The sequence below is a fragment of the Octodon degus genome, unplaced genomic scaffold (assembly GCF_000260255.1).
Source record: "Octodon degus isolate 3935 unplaced genomic scaffold, OctDeg1.0 scaffold00074, whole genome shotgun sequence".
Classification (NCBI taxonomy): domain Eukaryota; kingdom Metazoa; phylum Chordata; class Mammalia; order Rodentia; family Octodontidae; genus Octodon; species Octodon degus.
The window spans coordinates 8,192,840-8,215,476 of NW_004524650.1; the positions used below are offsets into that span (position 1 = coordinate 8,192,840).

General features: G+C 41.6%; 2 protein-coding genes and 2 non-coding genes across 5 annotated transcripts in view; 1 reads left to right on the plus strand and 3 right to left on the minus strand.

Annotated features, from left to right (window-relative positions):
* The window catches only part of Fam69a (family with sequence similarity 69 member A), a 37,167-nt gene extending 29,605 nt beyond the window's left edge, over positions 1-7,562 (plus strand). Inside the window, exons 3-4 of the mRNA XM_004635727.3 lie at positions 4,648-4,824; positions 5,960-7,562. Coding sequence (XP_004635784.1) covers positions 4,648-4,824; positions 5,960-6,772 — 990 coding nt within the window. The 3' untranslated portion in view covers positions 6,773-7,562. The remainder of the gene's footprint in view (positions 1-4,647; positions 4,825-5,959) is intronic.
* Positions 7,563-8,318: 756 nt separating this feature from the next.
* On the minus strand, positions 8,319-19,112 carry Rpl5 (ribosomal protein L5). Of its 2 annotated transcripts, XM_004635729.3 has the most exons (7): positions 19,021-19,112; positions 17,631-17,868; positions 15,719-15,801; positions 13,420-13,622; positions 12,110-12,287; positions 9,042-9,130; positions 8,319-8,532 (listed from the first exon to the last, which is right to left on the minus strand). In XM_004635729.3, exons 1-7 carry the CDS (start codon positions 19,021-19,023, stop codon positions 8,433-8,435), a joined length of 894 nt encoding a protein of 297 aa, XP_004635786.3. In that variant the 5' UTR covers positions 19,024-19,112; the 3' UTR covers positions 8,319-8,432. The 2 variants fall into 2 exon arrangements, with proteins under 2 accessions (XP_004635786.3, XP_023576083.1); XM_023720315.1 differs by lacking the exons at positions 17,631-17,868; positions 19,021-19,112 and adding an exon at positions 17,410-17,514 and having other exon boundaries at positions 15,719-15,853.
* Positions 8,829-8,959, minus strand: LOC111817933. Its single transcript, XR_002822024.1, has one exon. It is a non-coding gene; the product is annotated as a small nucleolar RNA SNORA66 (small nucleolar RNA).
* LOC111817932 lies at positions 12,355-12,449 on the minus strand. Its single transcript, XR_002822023.1, has one exon. It is a non-coding gene; the product is annotated as a small nucleolar RNA SNORD21 (small nucleolar RNA).
* Positions 19,113-22,637: the final 3,525 nt, after the last annotated feature.

The following is a 22,637-nucleotide window of genomic DNA, read 5'->3' on the forward strand; positions in this document are numbered from 1 at the left end:
ATATATATATGATTAAGACAAACTAGATTACTTCTGCTATGAACTTTACATTATCCCAGAAAACTGTAGAAGCAAATGGTTGCTAAATGAACAGTAAGTAATCTCTGTGATTATAAAATATGGAGTGTTCCGTGTAGGAGATCCACAGGGTGAGCTGATAGAAAATGCACAGAGTAGGACAGAACCGACATGCGTTAGAGAAAGGAAGTCGGGAAGACTTCTCAGGGATTACATCGCAGAGAACACAAACCTGAATGGAGAATTAAACGACAGGCACAGGATGACCAAAAATCAAAATAACAGCCACAAACAACTGGTAAACATAATAAAAAAAAGTTGTGTTCACTTATCATCAAAGAAATGTAAATAAAAACCATAAAATAACCATTGAACTAGAAGAAAATACAACAAAACACCTTGGGCAAAGGAGATTGTTTCATTTTGTTTTTCCTCAGTAGGGAGAATTGAACCCAGGAGCACTCTACACTGAAATAAATCCTCAGCCCTTCTTATTTTTTATTTAGAGTCAAGATGTTCCTAAGTTGCCCAGGCTAGGCTCAAACTCACAGTCCTGCCTTTACCTCCCAGAGTGCTGGGATTACAGGCATGCACCACTGTTCCAGTTGTGTTTTATGTTCTAATATGAGCAAAGGTATATAATGAATGAGTGGATAAATACATAAGATAATGTCACACAGTGCTAAAGGCTCTGAGAAAAATGAAACAAGATGAGTTAGAGGAACCTATTGTAGATAGGGGGGCAGGAAAGGCCTTTCTAAGAGGACATTTGAGTGGTGTGAGAAGCTCACCACAGGAAGTAGACGTCTAAGAGAGTACACTAACCTATAGCAAGGGAAGCAGATTGTGCAACAGAAGGAAGTTTGGTAGGGTCCAAGAAGAGAAAGACCATAGTAGCTGGGTCATAGAGAACCAGGGAGAAAGTGGTACAAGATCAACAGGCTATGGAAAGAACTATTGGCTTTATTCTAATTGAATTGGGAATTTATTGGAAGTTTTGAAGAGGAGGAGTGATATAATCTTTGTTTGCATTAATAGTATTATTAATATGACCCCTTTTTAGGTGCTAGAGATTGAATCCAGGCCCTTGCACATGTTGAACAGACCCTCTGCCATGGAGTTACACCCAGATCCTTTTATTTTTCGAGACTGTGTCACATTAAGTTGTTCAGGTTGTCCTTGAACTTGCAGTCCTCTTGCCTCAGCCTTCCAAGTAGCTGGGATTTCACCATGCCCAGATCCTGTTCATTTTTTAATACAGAAGAAAGGCAACCACTAGAATAAGTGGTTAAGATTAGGAGCTCTTAGTCTTAACCAGCTAGTTTCAAATGTTGGCATCACCACTACTGTGTTGCCTTCAGCTATTACCTACCTATCTCTGGTTCAGTTTCCCCATCAAGAAAATGATAATGATGGTACCTAACTCACAGAATTAGTACAAGAAGTCACAAATTAGTAGACTGTATTAGCCTTTCATTACTGTAACAAAATACTTGAGATAGTCAATTTAAAATTTAAAAAGAAAAATGGATTATTTTGGAGGCCTCAGTCCGTGGTCAGTTGGCTGACCACTGCATTTGAGCCCATGTGGAGGAAGTGCATCGTGTCGGGGGTGCGTGGTAGGAGAAGCCCATTTACTTCACAGGTGGGAGGGAAAGAGCCTTGCTTAAAACTTGAAGGCCAAAGTCTCCTTCAGGACTCAAGGCAAATTCTCTTTAAGAATTCAAAAACAGGCCAGGCATGGTGGCACATGCCTGTAATCCCAGCACTCAGGTGGCTGAAGCAGGAGGATCGCTTTGAGTTTGAGGCCAGCCCAGACTGCATAGTGAATGTAAGACCAGTCTGAATTACAAAGCAAGACCTTGCCTCAAAAAAACCCTGCTTACTTCCAAAATACAAGAAAACCATATAAAACACTCCTGTTCTAAAAAGGAGAAATAGGAAGAATAGGGGAATCTTTAAAAAGGGATTGGACAAAAGCAAAACCCAAATCAGCCGTGTAAACAACCCTACAACCACTTATTCAGCATTCATAACACACTGTAGTGGGATGTGGGCTCTAAAGCTGTGGGCAGCCCTGCCCCTATGGCCATGCTGGTTGCCGGGCACGTGGCCATGTTCTCTGCATCTTCCTTAGACACATTCCGTGTTCCTGGCACCCATTCTTCTTGGGGTCTCCGTTGATTCTTTGACTTCGCTCACAACTCCATACATTGCCCTGTCAGGTGCTCCTTGCAGAGACTCCCACCTCTGTGTAAGATATAAGATGTAAACACTATGCAGGACCAGGGAGATAGCTCAGCAGCATGAGCACCTGCCTGGCAAGCACAAGGGCCCGGGTTTGATCCCCACTACAAAAAGAAAAACTGTTAGGGCTAGGGAGATAGCTCAGCGGTCTAAGCACCTGCCTGGCAAGTGCAAGGACCCAGGCTTTATCCCCAGTACCACATGGTGGTGCCTGCCTCTAATCCCAGTGCTGGGGAGGCTGAGACAGGAGGATCATTATGAGTCTGAGCTGCATAGCAGAACCCTGTATCAAATAAATAATAAATAATAAACACTATACAATGTTAGATAATTAAACAGATAGATAGTTAAGATTGATATTCTGGGGTAGAGGATAAGGGAAATGAAATGTGGAGGAATTTTTTACATCCTTCTATCCAGTTTATTCAAAAATATATGTAGGCTTGCATTGCTTTCATAATAAAAAAATTCATTTGAGGAAAAAATATTTGAAGTATTTCTTACTTGTTGTTCAAAAGTAAATCAAAGTTCAACCTTAGTACTTTTAATGCTTGTTTGTGTTTTTCAGAGGAGGAAGACTCTATAGATGTTCATGGATCACAGACAGACAGACAGACAGACAGACAGACAGATTTCCCTGACAGGAGGCTAGGTTTTATATTTAGTTTTGCTTCAAAATATGTGATAGAGCATATTTTCAGGGGATGTCCTATATTTTTCATGTACAAAAACCTGCACTAATTTATTCACTTCTAAAAATCTACATTTATTCAAATATAGTCATGTCATTTTTTGAAACATGGTCATAACTCTGTAAAATGGGCCCAAATTCCCATTGGCCCCAATCTCTCATGTCTATCAGTAGAGCTATCTTTATTTATTTATTCATTTTCTGTATTTAGGGCAGGGTTTACAGGGTCTACAGATCTCACTACATAGATCAAACTCGAGTGATTCTCCTGTTTACAGCCTCCCAAGTGCTGGGATGACAGGTGTGCGCCATCACGCACAGTCTCAATTGCAGTCTCAGCGTGCCCCAGGGGCAGGGGCAGGACAGCACACCGGGGATCAAGCCCTGGTCACTGCGCATCGCTGCGCTCTGCCAAAGCAGGCGCTTTAGTCCGCTCAGCTATCAGGCTGGCCCTAATAGAGCTATCTTTTTTTTTTTTTTTGCAGAACTGGGGATTGAACTCAGACCCTTGCGCTTTGTTAGGCAAGCACTTACTCTACTGAGCCATCTCCCCGGCCCCAATAGAGCTATCTTTAATGTTTCTTGTCTATATAGCCTGCTTGTAGCACATTTTTACATCATATGATGTATTGAATTATGAAGATTCATATTTGATACCACTATGTCCACTTATTATCAAGCATTATTCATGCATTCTGTCTATACTGCAGCTGGTCATTCAACAGTAAGTCTCAAGTTCATCTGTTTACATAGATGTTTACCTCTTGTTCAAAGGCACCTGCTGGAACATTTACAAATTATAATTTATATTATCATTTTATTTATTTATTTATTTATTTATTTATTTGATACAGGGTCTCACTACACAGTTCAGACTTGTAGTGATCCTCCTGTCTCAGCCTCCCCAGCTCTGGGTTTATAGGCATGCACCACCACGCCCAGTTTCAGGCTTGCACTGTGTGTGGTGTTGGGGATCAAACTCAGGTCCTTGCACTTGCCAGGCAGGCACTTAGACCACTGAACTATCTCCCCAGCCCTGTGTTATTATTTTTTTTAAACTTTATTTTTTTTAAATTTTATTTATTTATTTATGTGGGGGGGGCAGCTCAGCCCACCAGGGGGCGGGGCTGGCTGGCATGTGGTGCTGGGGGATTGAACCGCGGTCCCTGTGCTTTGCTAAGCTTGTTCTAAGTAGGTGCTTTAGACCTCTGAGCCATCTCACCAGCCCCCTATGTTATTATTTTTAAGTATCAATGTCAATAATATTTATGTGTATATATTATAATTCAATATATCATGTATTGCAATGGACATACTAAATGTATGTGTCTGGCTAACAGTCTTAACTGGGGCTTACTGTAGGAGTTGGCCTTATATTTTGAGGATCCTGAAAAGTCATGGTATGGCATATTTTCCAGTTAGGTCTTATTTTGGTGAAAATACAGTGGGATTTAACTGGGAATTGAAACTAGGGCCTTTTCACTGAGACGCATCCCAGCCCTTGTTTATTCTGTATTGAGGCCAGGTCTCATGAAGTTGCTAAGTTGCCCAGGATAGTGATGCACTTGCAGTCCTCTTGCCTCAGCCTCTGAGTACTGGGATTACAGTGATGCACGACCAGGACCAGCTTGTAGTGATACACTGTTCAGGTTTTCTATTCAGTACATAACTTCTTGTTCTTTTTCACAAAGATGTATTTAGGGATTTGGGATAATCTACCAGGTGTTGTGAAATGTCAAATGGAACAAGCACTCCATTTTGATTTTGGAACTGAATTTGAACCAAGGAAAGAAATAGTGCTCTTTGATAAGCCAACCAGGGGAACCACTGTACAGAAGTTCAAGGAAATGGTATACAGTCTATTTAAGGTAAGTGTGTCTATTCACATGTTGCTAGTGTCAGTCTCCTTTAAAAGAACCTGGCCTGATCCTATCCTAAATTTTGATACTTTGACTCATTCCTGAGGAAACAATTCAAAGAAAAAGACATTTGTTGGTACTTGACTCCAGCATTACTTATAATGTCCAGATATGCAGGGGAGTTTATTATCTAGTTAGATTGCTGTACATTTTTACATTAAAACCGATGCAAAAAAACAAACTAAAGTCAAGTTAGTGCACTCTACTTAGCTGTGGTGGTACATGCCTGTAATCCTAGCTATTTGGGGGGACAGTATTGCTTGAGCCCAAGTTTGGGATCAGCCTGGGCAACATACATAGAAAAATAAAAAATTAGTGTACTGGGTGCAAATTACTTAAGTAAATACTCATATAAAGACTAAAACAAAAATGAAATGACAGTGTTGAAAAGAATTGGCTTTGCTGTTTTATTTTCACTCAAAAGCTTTCTTTGGCTATTTTACACACACTTCATACTATTTTCTCCCAAAGAACCTTACCAGGGAAAACCTTTTAACCTCCATTACTAGAACAATAAAGTAATTGTTAATGCGATACATACAAAATAAATTTCACTTGACCATTGTTACAACTTTGATAAACCTTAAAATCCAAATTGGAAGTAAATGTATAAATAAGACAAAAAATAGTGACTTAGTGTCTTGGTATGATCCAAAGGATCTGAGAGGGCTGAAGGAGAACGGTTATTTAAAAATCAGCTTGTGGTACAAAACCAATAATCCCAGCATTTGCAAAGTTAAGGCGGGAGGACCATTGAGTTTGAGGCTAAACTGTTATACAGTGAGTTCAAAACTAGCCTGAACTATATGGTGAGACACTGCTGAGAGAGAGAGACAGAGACAGAGACACACGCACACACACACACACACACACACACACACACACACACAGAGATAGACTTACTGAAGTTACATTTAAAAAAAAACCCATCAATTTCTTTTAAAAGCATCGCATTTGGAGAGGTAACATATAAACTCCTTTATGGGGATTCAGCAGCAGGAGTATTACTCTTACACAGGAACTCTTACAACTCTTACACAGGAAATATTCTTTCTGTATAACTGCCAGATTCTTGTCTTGACAGGAGAAATTGGGCGACCAAGGAAACCTCTCTGAACTGGTCAATCTCATCTTGACGGTAGCTGATGGAGACAAGGACGGTCAGGTGTCCTTGGGAGAAGCAAAGTCGGCATGGGCACTCCTCCAGCTAAATGAGTTTCTTCTCATGGTGATACTTCAAGATAAAGAACATACCCCCAAATTAATGGGCTTCTGCGGTGACCTCTATGTCATGGAAAGTGTGGAATATACCTCTCTTTATGGAGTGAGCCTCCCATGGGTCATTGAACTTTTTATTCCATCTGGGTTTAGAAGAAGTATGGATCAGTTGTTCACACCATCATGGCCTAGAAAGGCTAAAATCGCCATAGGGCTTCTAGAATTTGTGGAAGATGTCTTCCATGGCCCCTATGGAAACTTTCTTATGTGTGATACCAGTGCCAAAAACCTAGGATATAATGATAAGTATGATTTGAAAATGGTGGATATGAGAAAAATTGTGCCCGAGACAAACCTGAAAGAACTCATCAAGGATCGTCACTGTGAGTCTGACCTGGACTGTGTCTATGGCACAGACTGTAGAACTAGTTGTGATCAGAACACAATGAAATGTACTTCGGAAGTAATACAACCAAACTTGGCAAAAGCCTGTCAGTTACTCAAAGACTACCTACTGCGTGGTGCTCCAAGTGAAATTCGCGAAGAATTAGAGAAGCAGCTTTATTCTTGTATTGCTCTCAAAGTCACAGCAAATCAAATGGAAATGGAACACTCTTTAATACTAAATAACCTAAAAACATTATTGTGGAAGAAAATTTCCTACACAAACGACTCTTAATTTGGACACAACTCAAAATTTACCATAATAGACTTACCACTTCTGAACACCCACTTTGAGCATTTAAAAGAATGGCTCCTGATTCAGAGATCCTCCTGGGGTGTAAGCAGCCAGCATCTTAAATACATGATCATGGAAGTAACACTGGGCACTCAAGTTCCCTTCTGGCTTTTGAGATGGGCTCTTGCTGTTTACCCAGGTTGGATCAAAGCCCTGGACTCATCCTTGTGCCTGAGCCTCCTTGCTACGACAGCAGGCACACACCGGCATGTGCCAGTTCCTGCTTTTAGAAGCCGTTACCTTTGCCAATTCCATTTGTGAATCTGGGCTAGTGAATTTTGACAAAGAGGGAAAAAGCTGTGAAAATACTCGTATTACACTCTACTACCCAAAATACCACTACGGGAAAGTTTGCATTGAAGCTGGGTTTAAAATTTGTACAAATTTACTAATGTCTTTGCATGGTAACATTTGCACATTAACAAGATGGTGAAGCAGGTTTAATTAAAATTACTCCTTGATAAAAGATGGATTTTAATAGTATGGTTTCTTGTAAGACTTACACATTTTAACCTCAAACATCAAATACCACACCTAGTTGGCAAAGTCCTTGGTTTTTAACTTCAGGAAAGTATTCTATTGACAATATGCAATTACTCATTTTAGTGGCTGAAACCTAATTTTCACTAGCCTAAAAACTGGATGAGGCAGAGGCCTATAACCCAAGCTGAAGCAGGATAGCTATATAGTAAATTTAAGACCAGCCTGGACTGTATAGCAAGACCCTCTCAAAAAAAAAAAAACCAAAAAAAACAAAAAAAACCAAAAAAGATGGTTGAGCCCATCTTCAAAGCTACCAAGCTCATTATTGGGCTGGGAAGGAGTGTGTGCTTAGCATGCTTGAGCCTGGGTTTGAGACCCGGCCCTGTAAACACTGGTATCTTGAGGCCATAGAAGAATCCATTTATCCTTCCTTTGAGCCATAGGGAAAGTGGTAACTGTTACAAGACTGAAATAAAGCAGACCTTTAATTTCCCATTTTGTTTCCTGTGGATTAAAGGGCTGTTTAAGAGGCATGTAAATCTACCCACCCAACGTTTTTCACATAAACCTCATATGCAAAACTTGATATTTGATCCTTTTCCATGTATTTTCAGTCAGATCTGGCATGTACCCTTCAGTATCTCCATAAAATGAGACACCTCTTAGTATATTTTCTGCTGAGGTTTAATCTAGTTAATGTGAATATATACTAAATCTGTGATCTTCATTTGCTCTCAAAAATTTAAAGCCATGGATTACCACGAGTTTTGTTTCGAGATTGTAAACTTGAAGTATGTTTTCTTCCCACTAATGATCTGGTTATAATAAATAAGCAGAAGAAATACTTCTAGTGATCACTGTTGGTCTGTTGCTTGCCAAACTTAATATGAGGGATAATAAAGAGAACAGAAGCCCAAGAAGTATGAACTTTGCTGGAGTCAACACAAAAGATGTTTTTCTCTGGAAAAAATTACTTTTCTTCGAGAAAAGAAACCTGTTTTATTCCTGTGCTTCAGTTTATTTCCTAGACTCTTATAACAAGAGCTTAACACAGAAGCAGTTGCTTGATGAATAAGTTTATTGGTCTTTATCTGAAAAATCTTCATAGAAATTTGGTTTAACTCTCAGCAGCACGCTCCTGAGCTCTGAGAAAGCTTGCCTTCTTTTGAGCTACCCGATCTTTCTTCTGGGCAAGAGACATTTTGGGACGGTTCCACCTATATAACAAAAAGAACCAAGAATATATATTTTTATAAAGCATAGCTAAAGATACAAATTAACTTCAAATGAGACTTTATTATCAGATGGAGGTTAATCTAAGTTCTAATATATTCTTATTCTTATTAAGGTAACTTTCCCAAGCACTTCTGAAATCCTATCCTATTACCACAGGGTCAAACATCAAATTAAAAAAAACAACAGTACAATGGCTAAGTGTGCATGTTATTTTTTTAGTGAGATGAAAAGGCCATCTCTTTAGGTAGCCATTTTAAAATGCAGTAAGTGATTTTTACACTGTGTGAGGACAGAAAGGGCACCTCAGGAGCTTCTGAGGCTAGTACATTCTATCACCACTATTACTTTAGCAAACCTGGTTCCCTTAGCTCCTGCCACACCATGCAGAGCTAGTGATCGAGTTTGCACCTCACTGAAAGCCTGACTCATAAAATGAAACAAAGCATGTAAGAACCACACCAAATTTCTCTCTCGACAGCAAGATTCATACCTCTTCTTTTTAACTTCTCTCTTCGGCTTCTTTTCATAGACTGGATTCTCTCGTATAGCAGCATGAGCTTTCTTATACATCTCCTCCATCTGAAAGAAAGAAAAGCAAACAGTACTTGGTTTCATTTCATACGCCCTACTGTATAAAGGCAAAAGTGTTCCACTACTTGTTTTGTCTTTCTAAGCCTGATTCTCAAAAAAAAAAAAAAAAAAACAAAAACCCTAATCCAAGCCAATGTTAGTCCCTGATTAAATTCCTACTACATGTAAATGTAAGCCAACTTTTCCAAACCAATTCCCAGTGTTTACCTTACTCAACATGATTATTCACAAAACCCAACTTTGAAGAAAAGCCTATGTGCATTGCTAAGGAATTCAGCCATACTTGAGTCATTCTAAAGCAAATTTATTTTTGCAAAACATATATTGTGCTCCTCATTCTAAAAACTCTGGCCTACATTCTTTCATTCAATAAGGATACATGCCAAAAGTGTTTAAGGGGCCAGGGAGATGGCTCCTGGCAAGTGCAAGGGTCTGAGTTCAATCCCCGGTTCCGCAAAAAAAAATTTAAGATGCTAGGTACACAGGGTCAGAGTCCCAACATTGACAGCTGCAGGCCCAGGACAGAACAATAGGGACAAATAAGCAACTGCTAATTTTTTTGTACCTACATTTCTCACTAACATAACATCCCTTAAAGTCAAAAGGTCTGAATTTTCTAGGAATTCTGAAGTCATCAATTTTGATTCTTTATTGAGCAATCTTTTCTATAGCTTTTTTAAAAATCCACGATTACAAATTCTGTATATTAACTAAAGCTCCCTCATGATATCAAAATTCTGGGCATGGTGCACATGCCTACAATCCCAGCACCCAGAAACTAAGGCTCCAAATTTGATCCTAACCTGGACTACTACAGTTAAACCTTACTAATCTTAAAGCAAAAAAACACAGGCAAAGTAAAGACAGGAGTGTGGCTCAGTGGTAGAGCATATGCTTAGCATGAAGGAAAACAAGCAGCACTCTTTAAAAAGAAAAATGCAAAAAAAAAAAAAAATAATAATAATAATAATAAAAAAAAAATAGGGCCAGGGAGATGGCTCAGTGGAATAAGTGCTTGCCTGGCAAGCACAAGGACCTGAGTTCAATCCCTGGTTTCACCAAAAATAAAAAATAAAAATAAAAATGCTAGGGAGCTAGAATGGCAGTCCTTGCCTGTAGTCACGGCACTCAGGAGGCTGAGGCAAAAGGGTCACGGCAAGCTTGAGGCCAGCTTGGGCCACAAAGTGATTATGAGCCAGCCTGAAGGACATAGCAAAACCCTGTCTCAAAAAACTAAAATGCTGGGGATGTAGCTCACTCAGTTTGGGACTTGGATTCCATCCTCAGCTCACCCTCCACAAAGGACCTCAACTACCTAATTTCTTTAACAAAGTTAACTCTTGTGGCACATGGCAGAACACAAGAGGACCCCACCTTCAGGCCCCAGGCAATTTGGCAAAACCTTGTGTGAAAAAAAAAAAAAAAAAAAAAAGACTTAGGCAATGGAGGCTGGACAGGGTGGCTCACACCTATACTCCCAGCACTTGGGAAACTGAGGAAGGAACTTGAGGCCAGCTTAAACTACATTGGTGAGTCCCCAAGTCAAAAAAAGAAAAACCTGGTTGGGTAAAAAATCACTTCCTCCAATTTGATTTCCCTGAAAATAAGCCTAGCCAGAAAAATAATCCGCCTTGGAAAGAGGAGCTCAAGACTGGGAAGGCAGCGGGGAGGCCCTCACCCTACCTTGCCTTACCTGGAATCACTACTCTCTTGCTCAATGGCTCCTCTGTAAAGCCAGGGTAGGCTGCCTCGGCCTGGCATTTTTAATCTCTATTTTTAAAGACTGATTACTTTCTACCTATGTCCTATTTTCGGTGAAAACAGAAACGCATCAGGTATATTAGCAGAGGATTCTGGCAGGTATCCAGGAGGAAAGAGGCTATCATAGCTAAAATTAGTGAGCCAGGGGCTAAGGCTGTAGCTTAGTGGTAAAGCACATGAAGAGCATGCACAGGGACCTGGGTTCAATTTCCAGCTCCTCAGATCTGCCCCCCTCCAAAAAAACTAAGCTGAAAAGTCAATGAGAATCCTGGCTTAAGTATAGCATGGGTATAGGACTGTATCAACAAATGAGTATCTTGAAAGCAGACTGGATGGAAGCGGATGTCTGGAGCAGCTGGAGCAGCTGTGACACAACCAGATCAGGATTATGGCTTAGGAAGAAATGCTTTGCATGCCAGGTAAATTAACAGTCTACAAGAACAGCCAAAAACTACAACGCTCTTAACCAAGAGTATACAAACAACTTACAGTTTTACAGCTATAATAATCTGAATTTGAGTTGTACATTTTCACTGTAACTTCAAAACTGGCACTATAATCTTCAGTTAGTCCAAAGATTTTTTTCTTCTTTCATTTGTGTATTTGGTACAAGGTCTTACTACGCAACTCGTAGTGATCCTCTTGTTTCTAGCCTTCCCAGTGCTAGGATTACAGCTGCTGGGATTACAGGTGTGCACCACCATGCCTGGTCTAGGTAGCAGCTCAGCCTAACCCGGGGGGTGGGACCGGCACAGTATGCAGGACCAGGGTAGTCCAATGTCTTAAAAGAGATGCCCCTAGAAATTCAAGTTTCAGACTGACAAATTTCCAATATTAGACTCACTTCTGCAACGTGGTTCCCTTTTGTGCAACATCATGCAGAGCCAGTGACAGAATCTATATGGCTCCTTTGTGTCTATGCCTCGGGTATTCACAGTCCAGAACACAGCGCGTATTTGCTATGAAGAACCTGCTGACAAGCACAGCTCAATGCTTACAGTACATCATCCTCATGAGTTTATACTGGCTCACTATTTACTGTACTCCCACCCAACATTCTAATTTCATTTTAAGAGCAACTATGTGACTCTATCATACCTACACACATACCTAGATTCAATTTTCAAATGCTAGCCTGAAATAAAAGTGTATCCCATCAAACTTGTTTATACAAATTAACATGCAAGCACTTTTAGGTAAATTTACCATGTCTGGAGTTACATTGTTCTTTATGTACTGAGAGAACTGTTTCTTGTAAGCATCTTCATCTTCTGCCAATAGGTAGCGCATATAGTCTGCGACATTCTGACCCATGATGTGCTTCCGATGTACTTCTGCATTAAACTCCTTGCTTTCAGAGTCATAACCAGGGAATCGTTTGGTACTAAAATAAATGTTTTCATATTTTAGTATAGATGAACTAAGTCCACTGATAGGAATTCACTTCAGTAGCTGCCATCAGTCCCGTCTTGAAACAATTACTACATCATATGCAACCAAAGGACCAACTACTGACTGCTCAGTCAGTGGGCTATCATCACTTGGCAGCTCATCCCTGAATTCCAGAAAGAGAAGAAAAACACACTATGCACACCCTCCTCCACAGGTTCCAAACCCCTGGGTTCAAGTGTGATCCTTAGATTTCCACATAGAAGTACACACCACTGTACGCCACCACCAACATCTTTAAGAACAATTACCACCAGCTGTTTATCACTACAAATTCTGTACTAGCAAACTTATTCCCCAAATCCTGTCATTTCTCAGTGGACTCAGAGTGAAGGGGAATAAATGATTTGTACAAGATTATAATTAAGGAAATCTTTGTACTTCATTAAATTGTTTCTGAACAGAGATGAATTTACAACACAGCCTCATTTTCAGCTGTTACACACAATAAGAAAACATGCAAAAACATTTAACAGATGAGCCAAATGTGGTGGCCCGTGCCTGTAACCCTGGCACTTAGGAAATCTAAGACAAGATGACTACAAGTTCGAGCCCAGCAAGGGCACCTTAGCAAGTGATCCTGTCTCAAAATAAAAGACCAGGGCATAGTGCAGTGCTAAGGCCCTGAGTTCAATCTGGGGGTAGGGGCTTGATATGCCTCTATTCAATTGCAACCCAAGAAGCTACCATGAGCTACCTGAAATTCTATTTCCAGTTGAATATTTAGGAATCTTTTCTAAGCTTTGTAGATCTGCATTTTTCCTTATCCTAGTGTATCAAAAAAAAAGAAAATGTACAGGGCAAGAACAGTTGTTCACCTCTAACCAAAATTAATATACAAGACTAGTTTCCATCCCAGCCGTTCCACTTATTAAAACCCTGAACAGATCACTACCTCTGAGCCCCTAGTCTCTTTATGGGTTACAATTCCTTCTGTGCGAAGTTCCTTTTGCACAGTACTAACAGAGTAGGTATTCAACTGTAGCTATTTTAATAGATTCAGTAATTTCTACAGTTCTACCAGGTACAACCAGGGAAATACTGAGCCCTTGAATACTACTAATTACCTGTGAGGGATAGACAGGCCTCCATCCACAGCACCCTTTAGGGCTCCAAAAACCTTATTGCCAGTTGTAGTTCTGGCGAGGCCTGCATCCAAGTAGCAGGTGAAGGCACCAGGCTTGCCATCAATGCTTTCCACATTGTACTCATCTCCAGTCACCTCCACCTGGCCTTCATAGATCTTATCCATGCCAAACCTATTGAGAAGCTATTAACAAAAAAGTTGATATAAATGCCTCTTTAATACTTTCAAACCACTCTAAAACTGAAATATTTCACAAGTATGTAATACTTAATTTAATCTTTACATTTTTTGATTTTACTGTATTTTTTGAACCGTAGGGGAGGTTTTTTTGTTTTTGTTTTTGATACCAAGGTCTGAATCCATGGCTTCCAGCTTGCTAGGCAAGCATTCTACCACTGAGCCAAATCTCCAAGCCCCCGATCCTTATATTTACTCAAGAGAAGTAATCCCCACATTTTTGTCTTATCTGGCTATAATTCATTAGTTCCATATAAAATCACATATGGCTTTATATAACAATCTCCAAGAAAATTTTAAGGGCAGATTCCTAGGCGAAGAGATCATTTGTATTGTACACTCCAAATGTTACTTTAATTTGGACCACTGCTGGTATGCTTTCACCTAGCCAGTCTCACTGAGCTTGTGCCATTCTTTGAACCAAGCTGCTCTCATATTTGATAATGATGCCCTCTCCTCAAACAAATTTATAGCCCACGATGTGAAACAATTAATATATGTGCTTGACAACTACACTGCAAAAGTCAGTAACTAGGATATCAAAAATATGGCAAAATTCAATCTTCATTCCCAAGCTGTACTAATACACCACATACAAGAAATGCTGCCCATGGGCCAGCCTGATAGCTCAGTGGACTAAAGCGCCTGCTTAGGCAGAGTGCAGAAGCCACGGTTTGAACTCTTGGTGTGCCGTGCCGGCCCCGCCCATGGGGTGTGCTGAGACAGCCATGGAGACTGGGCAAAATGGTGCACACCTGTAATCCCAGCACTCTGAAGGCTGCAAACAGGAGAATCACGAGTCTGATCTATGTAGTGAGACCCTGTAGGGCCCTGCCATAAATACGGAGGGAAAAAAATGCTACCAGGGCTGAGATAGCTAGGCAGTGTAAGTGCCTGCCTGGCAAGCACAAGGACCCAAGATGGATCCCCACGGTACTGCGTGCCATGCTGGCGCACACCTGTAATCCCAGCTCTGGGGAGGCTGAGACAGAGGATCACTATGAGTCTGAGCTACAAAGCAAGACCCTGTACCAAATAAGATTTAAAGAAAAAAAAAATGCTGACAATTAGGCACAAAAGTGACTAAAACAAAAATAAAACTTCCCATCAATGCCCAGGTGCCAAATAGTAGAAGGCAGTATTTTTCAAGCTTTGATGTGCCTAAATTACTTGGGACATTCTATCAAACTACAAACTCGCAACATGCCTTATGTAAAATCCCCACAAGTCTGTTTTTAAGGCATGCTAACAACCCAAAGACCTATGCCTATACCTGAGTAGCCAAAGGTATAGGGTAGCCAGTGACTGGCTAAACAGCCACTAACCCGCAAGTGGCTTTTCAAATTCAAGCTAAAAGTCATAGAAATCTGTGGCAGGAGGACTGCGAGTTTAAGGTCAGCCTCTATATGGAAACCTTGCCTTTTCTCAAAAATGAAAAAAAAAAAAAAATCAGTTCCTCAATAGCATTAGCCCATTGCAAGTGTTTTAAAGAGTCACAGGAGATGAGTGGCTACTCCATCAAACAAACACAAATCTATCAGCACTGCAGAAAATTCTTTTATTTATTTATTTTTTTTTATAAATTTTATTTATTTATTAGAGAGAGAGAGAGAGAGAGAGAGAGAGAGAGAGAGAGGTGTGTGGCCAGCTCAGCCCACCAGGGGGCGGGGCTGGCTGGCATGTGGTGCTGGGGGATCGAACCGCGGTCCCTGATGCTTTGCTAAGCTTGTTCTAAGTAGGTGCTTTAGACCACTGAGCCATCTCTCCAGCCCCAGAAAATTCTTTTAAACAAAGCTGGTTCAGATATGCATATATATGTGAGGACAAAAAATAGGAAAAGCAAATGCTTCACCCAAGTTACTAAAAAGCACATTCCCATCTCACTATGCCTTGTATTTATAAAGTGATCTTGCTCAGCCACAGAGCAATAGTAAGCACTCTCCTACAGCCACAGCTGAGCCTCTTACCCACATGTAAGCATCCCAAAGGCAATTCCAAACAAACCTAATTCCACCTAGCTATCGCAGTCACCTTATACATACCCTGCGGGCCAGCAGCAGGCCAGTACAATATGCTGCAGCATAATTTGTTAGGCCAACTTTCACACCATACTTTGGTAGTTCATGTGCGTATGCTGCACAGACTATCATATCCCCTTCAATACGGGCATAAGCAATCTACAGCAAAAAAATAAAAAAGTCAGGTTAGTAACCTCTTGCTTTCACTGTTTTATCTGTTGTCTTTTTCAAAGAAAAAATTTTTAAAACCCTTAACACACAGATCTGTTATCACTTAAAAAATTTTCAACCTACCCACCTCCAACTGTTACTTACGACTTGGTCAATTATGTAACAACCAAGCAATTGTGTATTAGGTGGACTTAGGTTCTATAAACATTTGACCAATGACTGTCACAGTATGTAAAGCTAAAATTTCCAAACACATGTAAGCTTTGAATAAATTATACTCTAATTGCTTTCTCTATAAAAAAGGTTCTTAGCTGCCATTAACTGTTAAAATTTATGATACACTTTTATAAATCCAAGAGGAATATCCAGTTACTTTAAAAACACCTTTAGAACTTAGGCTAAATTCAACAAAGTTTTAGAGACCTCATGTTTAGCATCCAAAAGTAAATATAAAGATACTACCTACAGTGAAAAACCTGTGCAGAAAATGGATTTGCCAGATGGGCGTGGTTACACATGCCTGTAATCCCAACACTTGGGAGACTGAAGGATTGCTGTAACCCTCACTCCCTGCTACTGAGTTCAAGGCCAGCCTTAACTACAAAGACCTTGCCTCAAAAACACCCACTGAAGGACCGCCCAGATAGCTCAGCAGATTAAAGGGCCTGCTTAGGCAGAGGCAGGGGTTCAATCCCTGTGCCATGCTGCCCCTGGGGCACACTGTGATGGTGACTGAGACTGGGTGTGGTACATGCCTGCAATCCCAGGATTTGGGAAGTTGAAAACAAGAGAATCACCATGAGTGAGACCCTGTACTAAATACAAAAAAGAAAAAAAAAAAAAAAAAAATTTGCCTAGCTCCTACAAAAGACCACCAAAACTCAATTATCAATTGTTCCCTTGACATGTTTTTGAAACCAATGAACTGGTGCTTTTGAAATTCTTTCATATAGGACTTCTGTACATTAAAAGCTGTTTCATGTGTATTCAAAGTGGTTAGGATATATAGTTACATCCTGTTAATGAATAGAATTTGTTCTAGTGGTGTTTGTAAATAGGATATCAAGTCCGCATCTTGTACAGCAATTAACCACTAAGAAGAATGTATGCAGTGTGTTAGTTATTGAAACTGTCCTAGCGATTTGAAACTGTCTGCTATTTATCAATAAAATTATGAAAAAAAAAAAGCTGTTTCAAACACTATAATAAGCAAATATAAGTCTTAAAGGTCTCATTAAACCTCAATGACTTAAATGGCATGTAAAGCCACATAGCAATGGTCAGGATTCAGCCTCGGACAAACCTGTACTGTAACTGAGGGGGAAGAGCTTTCTGCTTTCCCCCATTTACCTGCCAACCCTACTCATACACATAAAAGGCTTTCCCCAAATTAAAAATGGAAGTGAGGTAAAAATGGATCAAACACAGCTGATCACCTACCTATTTAACATGTGCTGTGCCTCCCAAATACACATTCTCGAGTACAGTGAGTGGTGGGAAAAGGGTTATTCCCACCCACTGTGGGAGTCCAGAATACAACTTACCTGACAAATGATATCTCTGTTAGTTACACGAACTATCATCCTGTATTTAGGCGTGTTGTACTTATTTTTGTCCTGTATTACCAAGCGTTTCCTAGCATAGTAATCAGTTTTCCCCTCTGGAAAAAAAAAAAAAAAAAAAAAGGAGATACTCAACTATAAAAATATCATTGTTTTAATACTTAAGGTTAGGCCAACTTTCACACCATACTTTGGTAGTTCATGTGCGTATGCTGCACAGACTATCATATCCCCTTCAATACGGGCATAAGCAATCTGACAAATGATATCTCTGTTAGTTACACGAACTATCATCCTGTATTTAGGCGTGTTGTACTTATTTTTGTCCTGTATTACCAAGCGTTTCCTAGCATAGTAATCAGTTTTTCCCTCTCGTCGTCTTCTAAACTTCACTTGGTATCTCTTAAAGTAGGCCTTATTCTTGACAACCTTAACAAAACCCTTAAAAAAAGAAAAGTGTTATTAAAACTTTGACAAATGTTTTAACATATACTTGTGACATCAGTAACCTTTCAAGAGCAAATACATAGACTGTCAACTTCTGTAGTAACTATTCCTGCTTTGATCAACACACGCTTCTACTTTTCACCTGTCACAAAGTTTTATAAAGTGCGATAAAAAGGATTCGCTACAGCTCCTGGAAAGCAGCATGGGACATGCAGGCTCCAATGCGTAGATTCAACAGACACAAAGGCATCACTTCTACTTTTTAAACAGCCTCTGTGCGCCTTTTCTCAGCGACAAGCAGTACAAACTTTTGCGACCCACTGATCCGCACAGCAGCCAAACGCCCGTCCGTTCCAAACACTATTTCCCACTTGAGAGCTCCTCAGCCTGCAGGCTGCTCACTTCCTCCGTGCCTCGACCGCCGTCGTCACTACCGGCAAAACCAAACTCAGCTATTGCTCCCCATTAAAGTATGGCTTACTAGCAATTACAGCAACGCTTCACCCCACCCCTGGAGTCCCATCCCAACAGCCATTTATCACTTGGGCCAGCGATTAACTGCAAGCAGGAGACGCGTACCCCAAATGAACGACCGCCTTTCCGGGGTCCTTCCGTGGGCCATTTGGAGAATGGGCCACAGACTCCTAGCGCCACTGACAGTCTTGGCTTCAGTAAAAATCAGTTTCCTTGCCTGGGAACAAACATTTTTGGCAAGACTAGTCGAATACCGCGTCTCCTGGAAGCCGCACGAAGCAGCCGGGGGCCGAGCCGGCCGAAGACGCGCGCTCCGTCTCTACTCCGGCATCCCCCACCTGGAGCCGGAGACAAGCAACTTCCCCGCCCGGCCGCTCGCCGGTGCCCCTTCCGACCAGCCAGCAACATCCGTGCGGGCCGCCGACTAAACAAACACCCTCTCCCGACCCCGAGCTCCAGCTGGGGTACCTGCCTCACCCACCCCTCCCCCAAGTTTGCGCACTGGGCGGCAGCCATTAAGGCCACGCTGGGAGCCGCAGCCCGGGCATAACACAGCCGAGAATCTAACGCCATCCAAGCCCTGCATCGCCCAGCACAGGCCTTCCGCTGGCGTCCGAGCACGGACGGGGCGCCCTGTGCAACCGCACCCTTGGGATGGAGATGCCCACTTACCATCCTGTGTAATATAGACCCGCGTCCGCGGCCCTACACAGACCTGCAGGCCAAGCAGCACCACAGGGGGAAAAAGGCCGGAACTCCTGCGCAGGCGCAGTATGTAGCGCGGCCGATTACGACTAGGACGTATCAAAGAGAGGCAGCGCGGGCTCCAAGGCTTGCAGCCTGCTGCCCCCTTTTGGTCGGCGGACGAGTGTTGACCTTTGCCTTTGAACTTTGCGTCTCTACCCAGGCTTCATAGTGCATGCCTGTACCCCAGCGCTCAGGAGGAGGCTGAGGCTAAAGGATCGTTGCCAGTTCGAGATCAGCCTAGGTTACAAAGTGAGCTCAAGGCCATCCTGAACTGCATAGGGAGACCCTGCCTCAAACAAAACAAAACAGAACAACATACACCTGCCAGGGAGATAGCTCAGCAGCAAAAGCTCCTACCTGGGAAATGCGAGGTCCAAAGTTTGATCCTTGGAACAATAAGAACAACAACAAACTCCTTTGTGTCAGCAGCACTCCTTGCTCAGTATCTTACAGGAGTGGACAATGTGCAGGAAGAGGGAGGATTACGGGAGGCTTTAGCTATTTTTGCTCGACCATATATTGCTTTTCTAAGCAGGAAAAATAATTACAGGTAATGAGTTTGTTTTGGAGTCCTCTTACCTTCTCCAAGATTCTACTTCTCCTGGACTACTCAGCCTGGTCCAGGAACATGTACGGCACCCTGAGGAAGGCTGGCCTGAAAGACTCAGTCGTGGATAAGGACCCTTCTTCTCTCTGTACACAACACCTTCGTACTTGCTTCAGCCCGCCCAAACTCTCCCCCCCAAGGGTCAGCCTGCTGTCAGGAGCACTTTCAAATCCCTGGCACTCAGCACATTACAGCTGAAGCAAGTACCAAGCACTGGGGGGAGAGCACTTACCTAACATGCAGGAGGCCCAGGGTTCAGTCCCCAGAAACACACACACACTGTTAAAAAAAATTAAATTAATAAAAGGAAAAAGCAAAACAAAATGGCATATAATGCCCTATTTCTTCAAAGGTCTTTTTGAGTTAGACTATGTACACTGAGCTATCAGAGTCAGAAAATAATCTGTTTAGAAAAAAATTCTCTAAAATTTTAATCTTCTTAAAATTTAAAGCTGGGCATAGTGATGCATGCTTGGGCTACATAATGAGTTCAAGGGCAGGATGAATGACATACAAGACCCTGTCACACACAAAAAGAAAACCTTTTAGAAAGCAAAATGTGGTATCCATACTTGTAATTCCAAAATCTGGGAGGCTGAGGAAAAAGGATTTACCACCAATTAAACAACAGTTTGACTACATAAGAGAGTTCAAAGTCAAACATAGCAAAACAAAAAAAAAAAACAAGGGCCAGTGAGATAACTCAGTGGTCTAAATCACCTGCTTGGGCAAGCTTAGGCCAGCATGCAGGGACCGAATTTCCATCCCTGGCACCACATGACATGCCAGCCCTGCCCCCAGGGTGGGCTGAGCCGGCCACCAACCCGCCCCCAAAAAATTCATTTTTTGCCAAAGACTCTGATTTGGTCTTTATGTGGGCATTTTTGTTGTCTTATTGTACTCTTCTAGTGCACTTCATGTTTTACCTAAAGCAAATACAGGCTGGGGTTTAACTTGGCAGTCTAAACTCCTGCCTGGCAAGCAAAGGACCCGGGTTGGATCCCCAGTACAACATGCTATGCTGGCCCTGGAACTGAGACACCCTGTGCTGGCCACTGAAACTGGGCCTGGTGGCACATGCCTGTAATCCAGCACTGGGGAGGGTGAGACAGGAGCATCACTACAAGTCTGAGCTGTGTAGCAAGCTGTATCAAATAAATAAATGTACCATATAAATAAATAAATAGGATTAAAAATAGTCCCAGGGAGATAGCTCAGTAGAAAAAGTGCTTGCCTGGCAAACACAAGGGCCTGAGTTCAATCCCAGTTCTGAAAAAAAAAAAAAAAGATTAAAAAAATATATATATAGATAGATATATCTATATCTATATCTATCTATCTATCTATCTATCTATCTATCTATCTATCTATGTAAAACAAATCCAACTGGGCCTGGTGCTAGTGAACACCTGTAATCTCAGCACTCAAGAGGCTGAAGCAAGAGGATTGCTGCCAGGTTGAGGCCAGCCTGCACTACAAAGCAAGACGCTATCTCAAAAAATAAAACATAAAACAAATCCAGCCAAGAGTATTGGCATGTGCCTGTAGTCCTGGCACATAGATGACGGCATGTGCCTGTAATCCAGGCTGATGCAAGAGGATCAAGAGTCTGAGGCTAGCTAGCATGGGTAACTTGTGGAGACTGTCTCAGGGTAAAAAGGGATGGGGATGTAGCTCGATGTGAAGGCCCTGGGTTCAATCCCAGTACCACCTCCCCATGTCCATATACACACCTTGTCCTCACATCAGATAGGATATGATCAATTAATTTGGCTTTCCCCTTAGGAGAAGAAATTCCATTACTCCAGTCCTCCTGCATTATAAAATGTTGTCCATTTCAAATGTCACCAGCATTACAAACCCGAATTCTTTGTGACCTTCAGACACAGTTGCCCTTTGTTTTGAGGACACAGCACAAGAAATGTGGAGTAGCATTTCCCTGTGCCTGGGTGTAGATTACTAGGGCAGATGCTTAGAGTTTCTGGTCAGCGCGGGTGCCAAGTCCTAGGTGGTAGCGGCAGCCCACAGCTGTACATTGTTTTTCTTTTGAACCATGTACCCATCAACACGTTTCTTCTTTCTCTATGTTTGTTTTCATGCCAGGCTTTATAAAGTAAAAACCCAGTGCACTTCTTATTGGGTGAATCAGAGAAATGATCACATTTACAAATAAGTATTTTGTGTGTGTGTAGTGGCTGATGGTCACTGAGAGAAAGCTCAAATTTTGAAGAATGATTAAATTAATTTAGGATTTTATAGAGGACAGCTTACTCTCTAGCAAAAACAAAGGTTTTTTTGGCTTTTATCCTTAAGGTTTAAAGTATAATTTTTTTCTTTTTTCTTTTAATTTTATTTATTTGTGTGTGTGTGTGTGTGTGTGTGTGTGTGTCTGTGTGTGGCCAGCTCAGTCCACCAGGGGGCGGGGCTGGCTGGCATGTGGTGCTGGGGGATTGAACCGCGGGCCCTGTGCTTTGCTAAGCTTGTTCTAAGTAGGTGCTTTAGACCACTGAGCCATCTCACCAGCCCTAAAGTATAATTTTGAAATATTCACACACATACACATACATACACACACACAAATAAAAATAACAATAAAAAAGTACAAAGTCTTTTAAAGGCTTCTCCAAATACAGCTTCTCTAACAGCAATGGAACACCCATCTCTGACAAGACAAAACAAAAAGGGGTATATAAATAAAGGAACAAGGCCTTGCCAAATAGCTCAGTGGATTAAAGCACCTGCAAGCAGGATCAGGCAATGGGTTCAATCCCTGTGCCTGCTATGCCGGTCCCATCACCAGGGCACACTAAGACAGCAATCAAGACTGCATAATTGAGGGGGCTGGAGAGATGGCTCAGTGGTCTAAAGCACCTACTTGAAACAAGCTTAGCAAAGCACAGGGCCCGCGGTTCAATCCCCCAGCACCACATGCCAG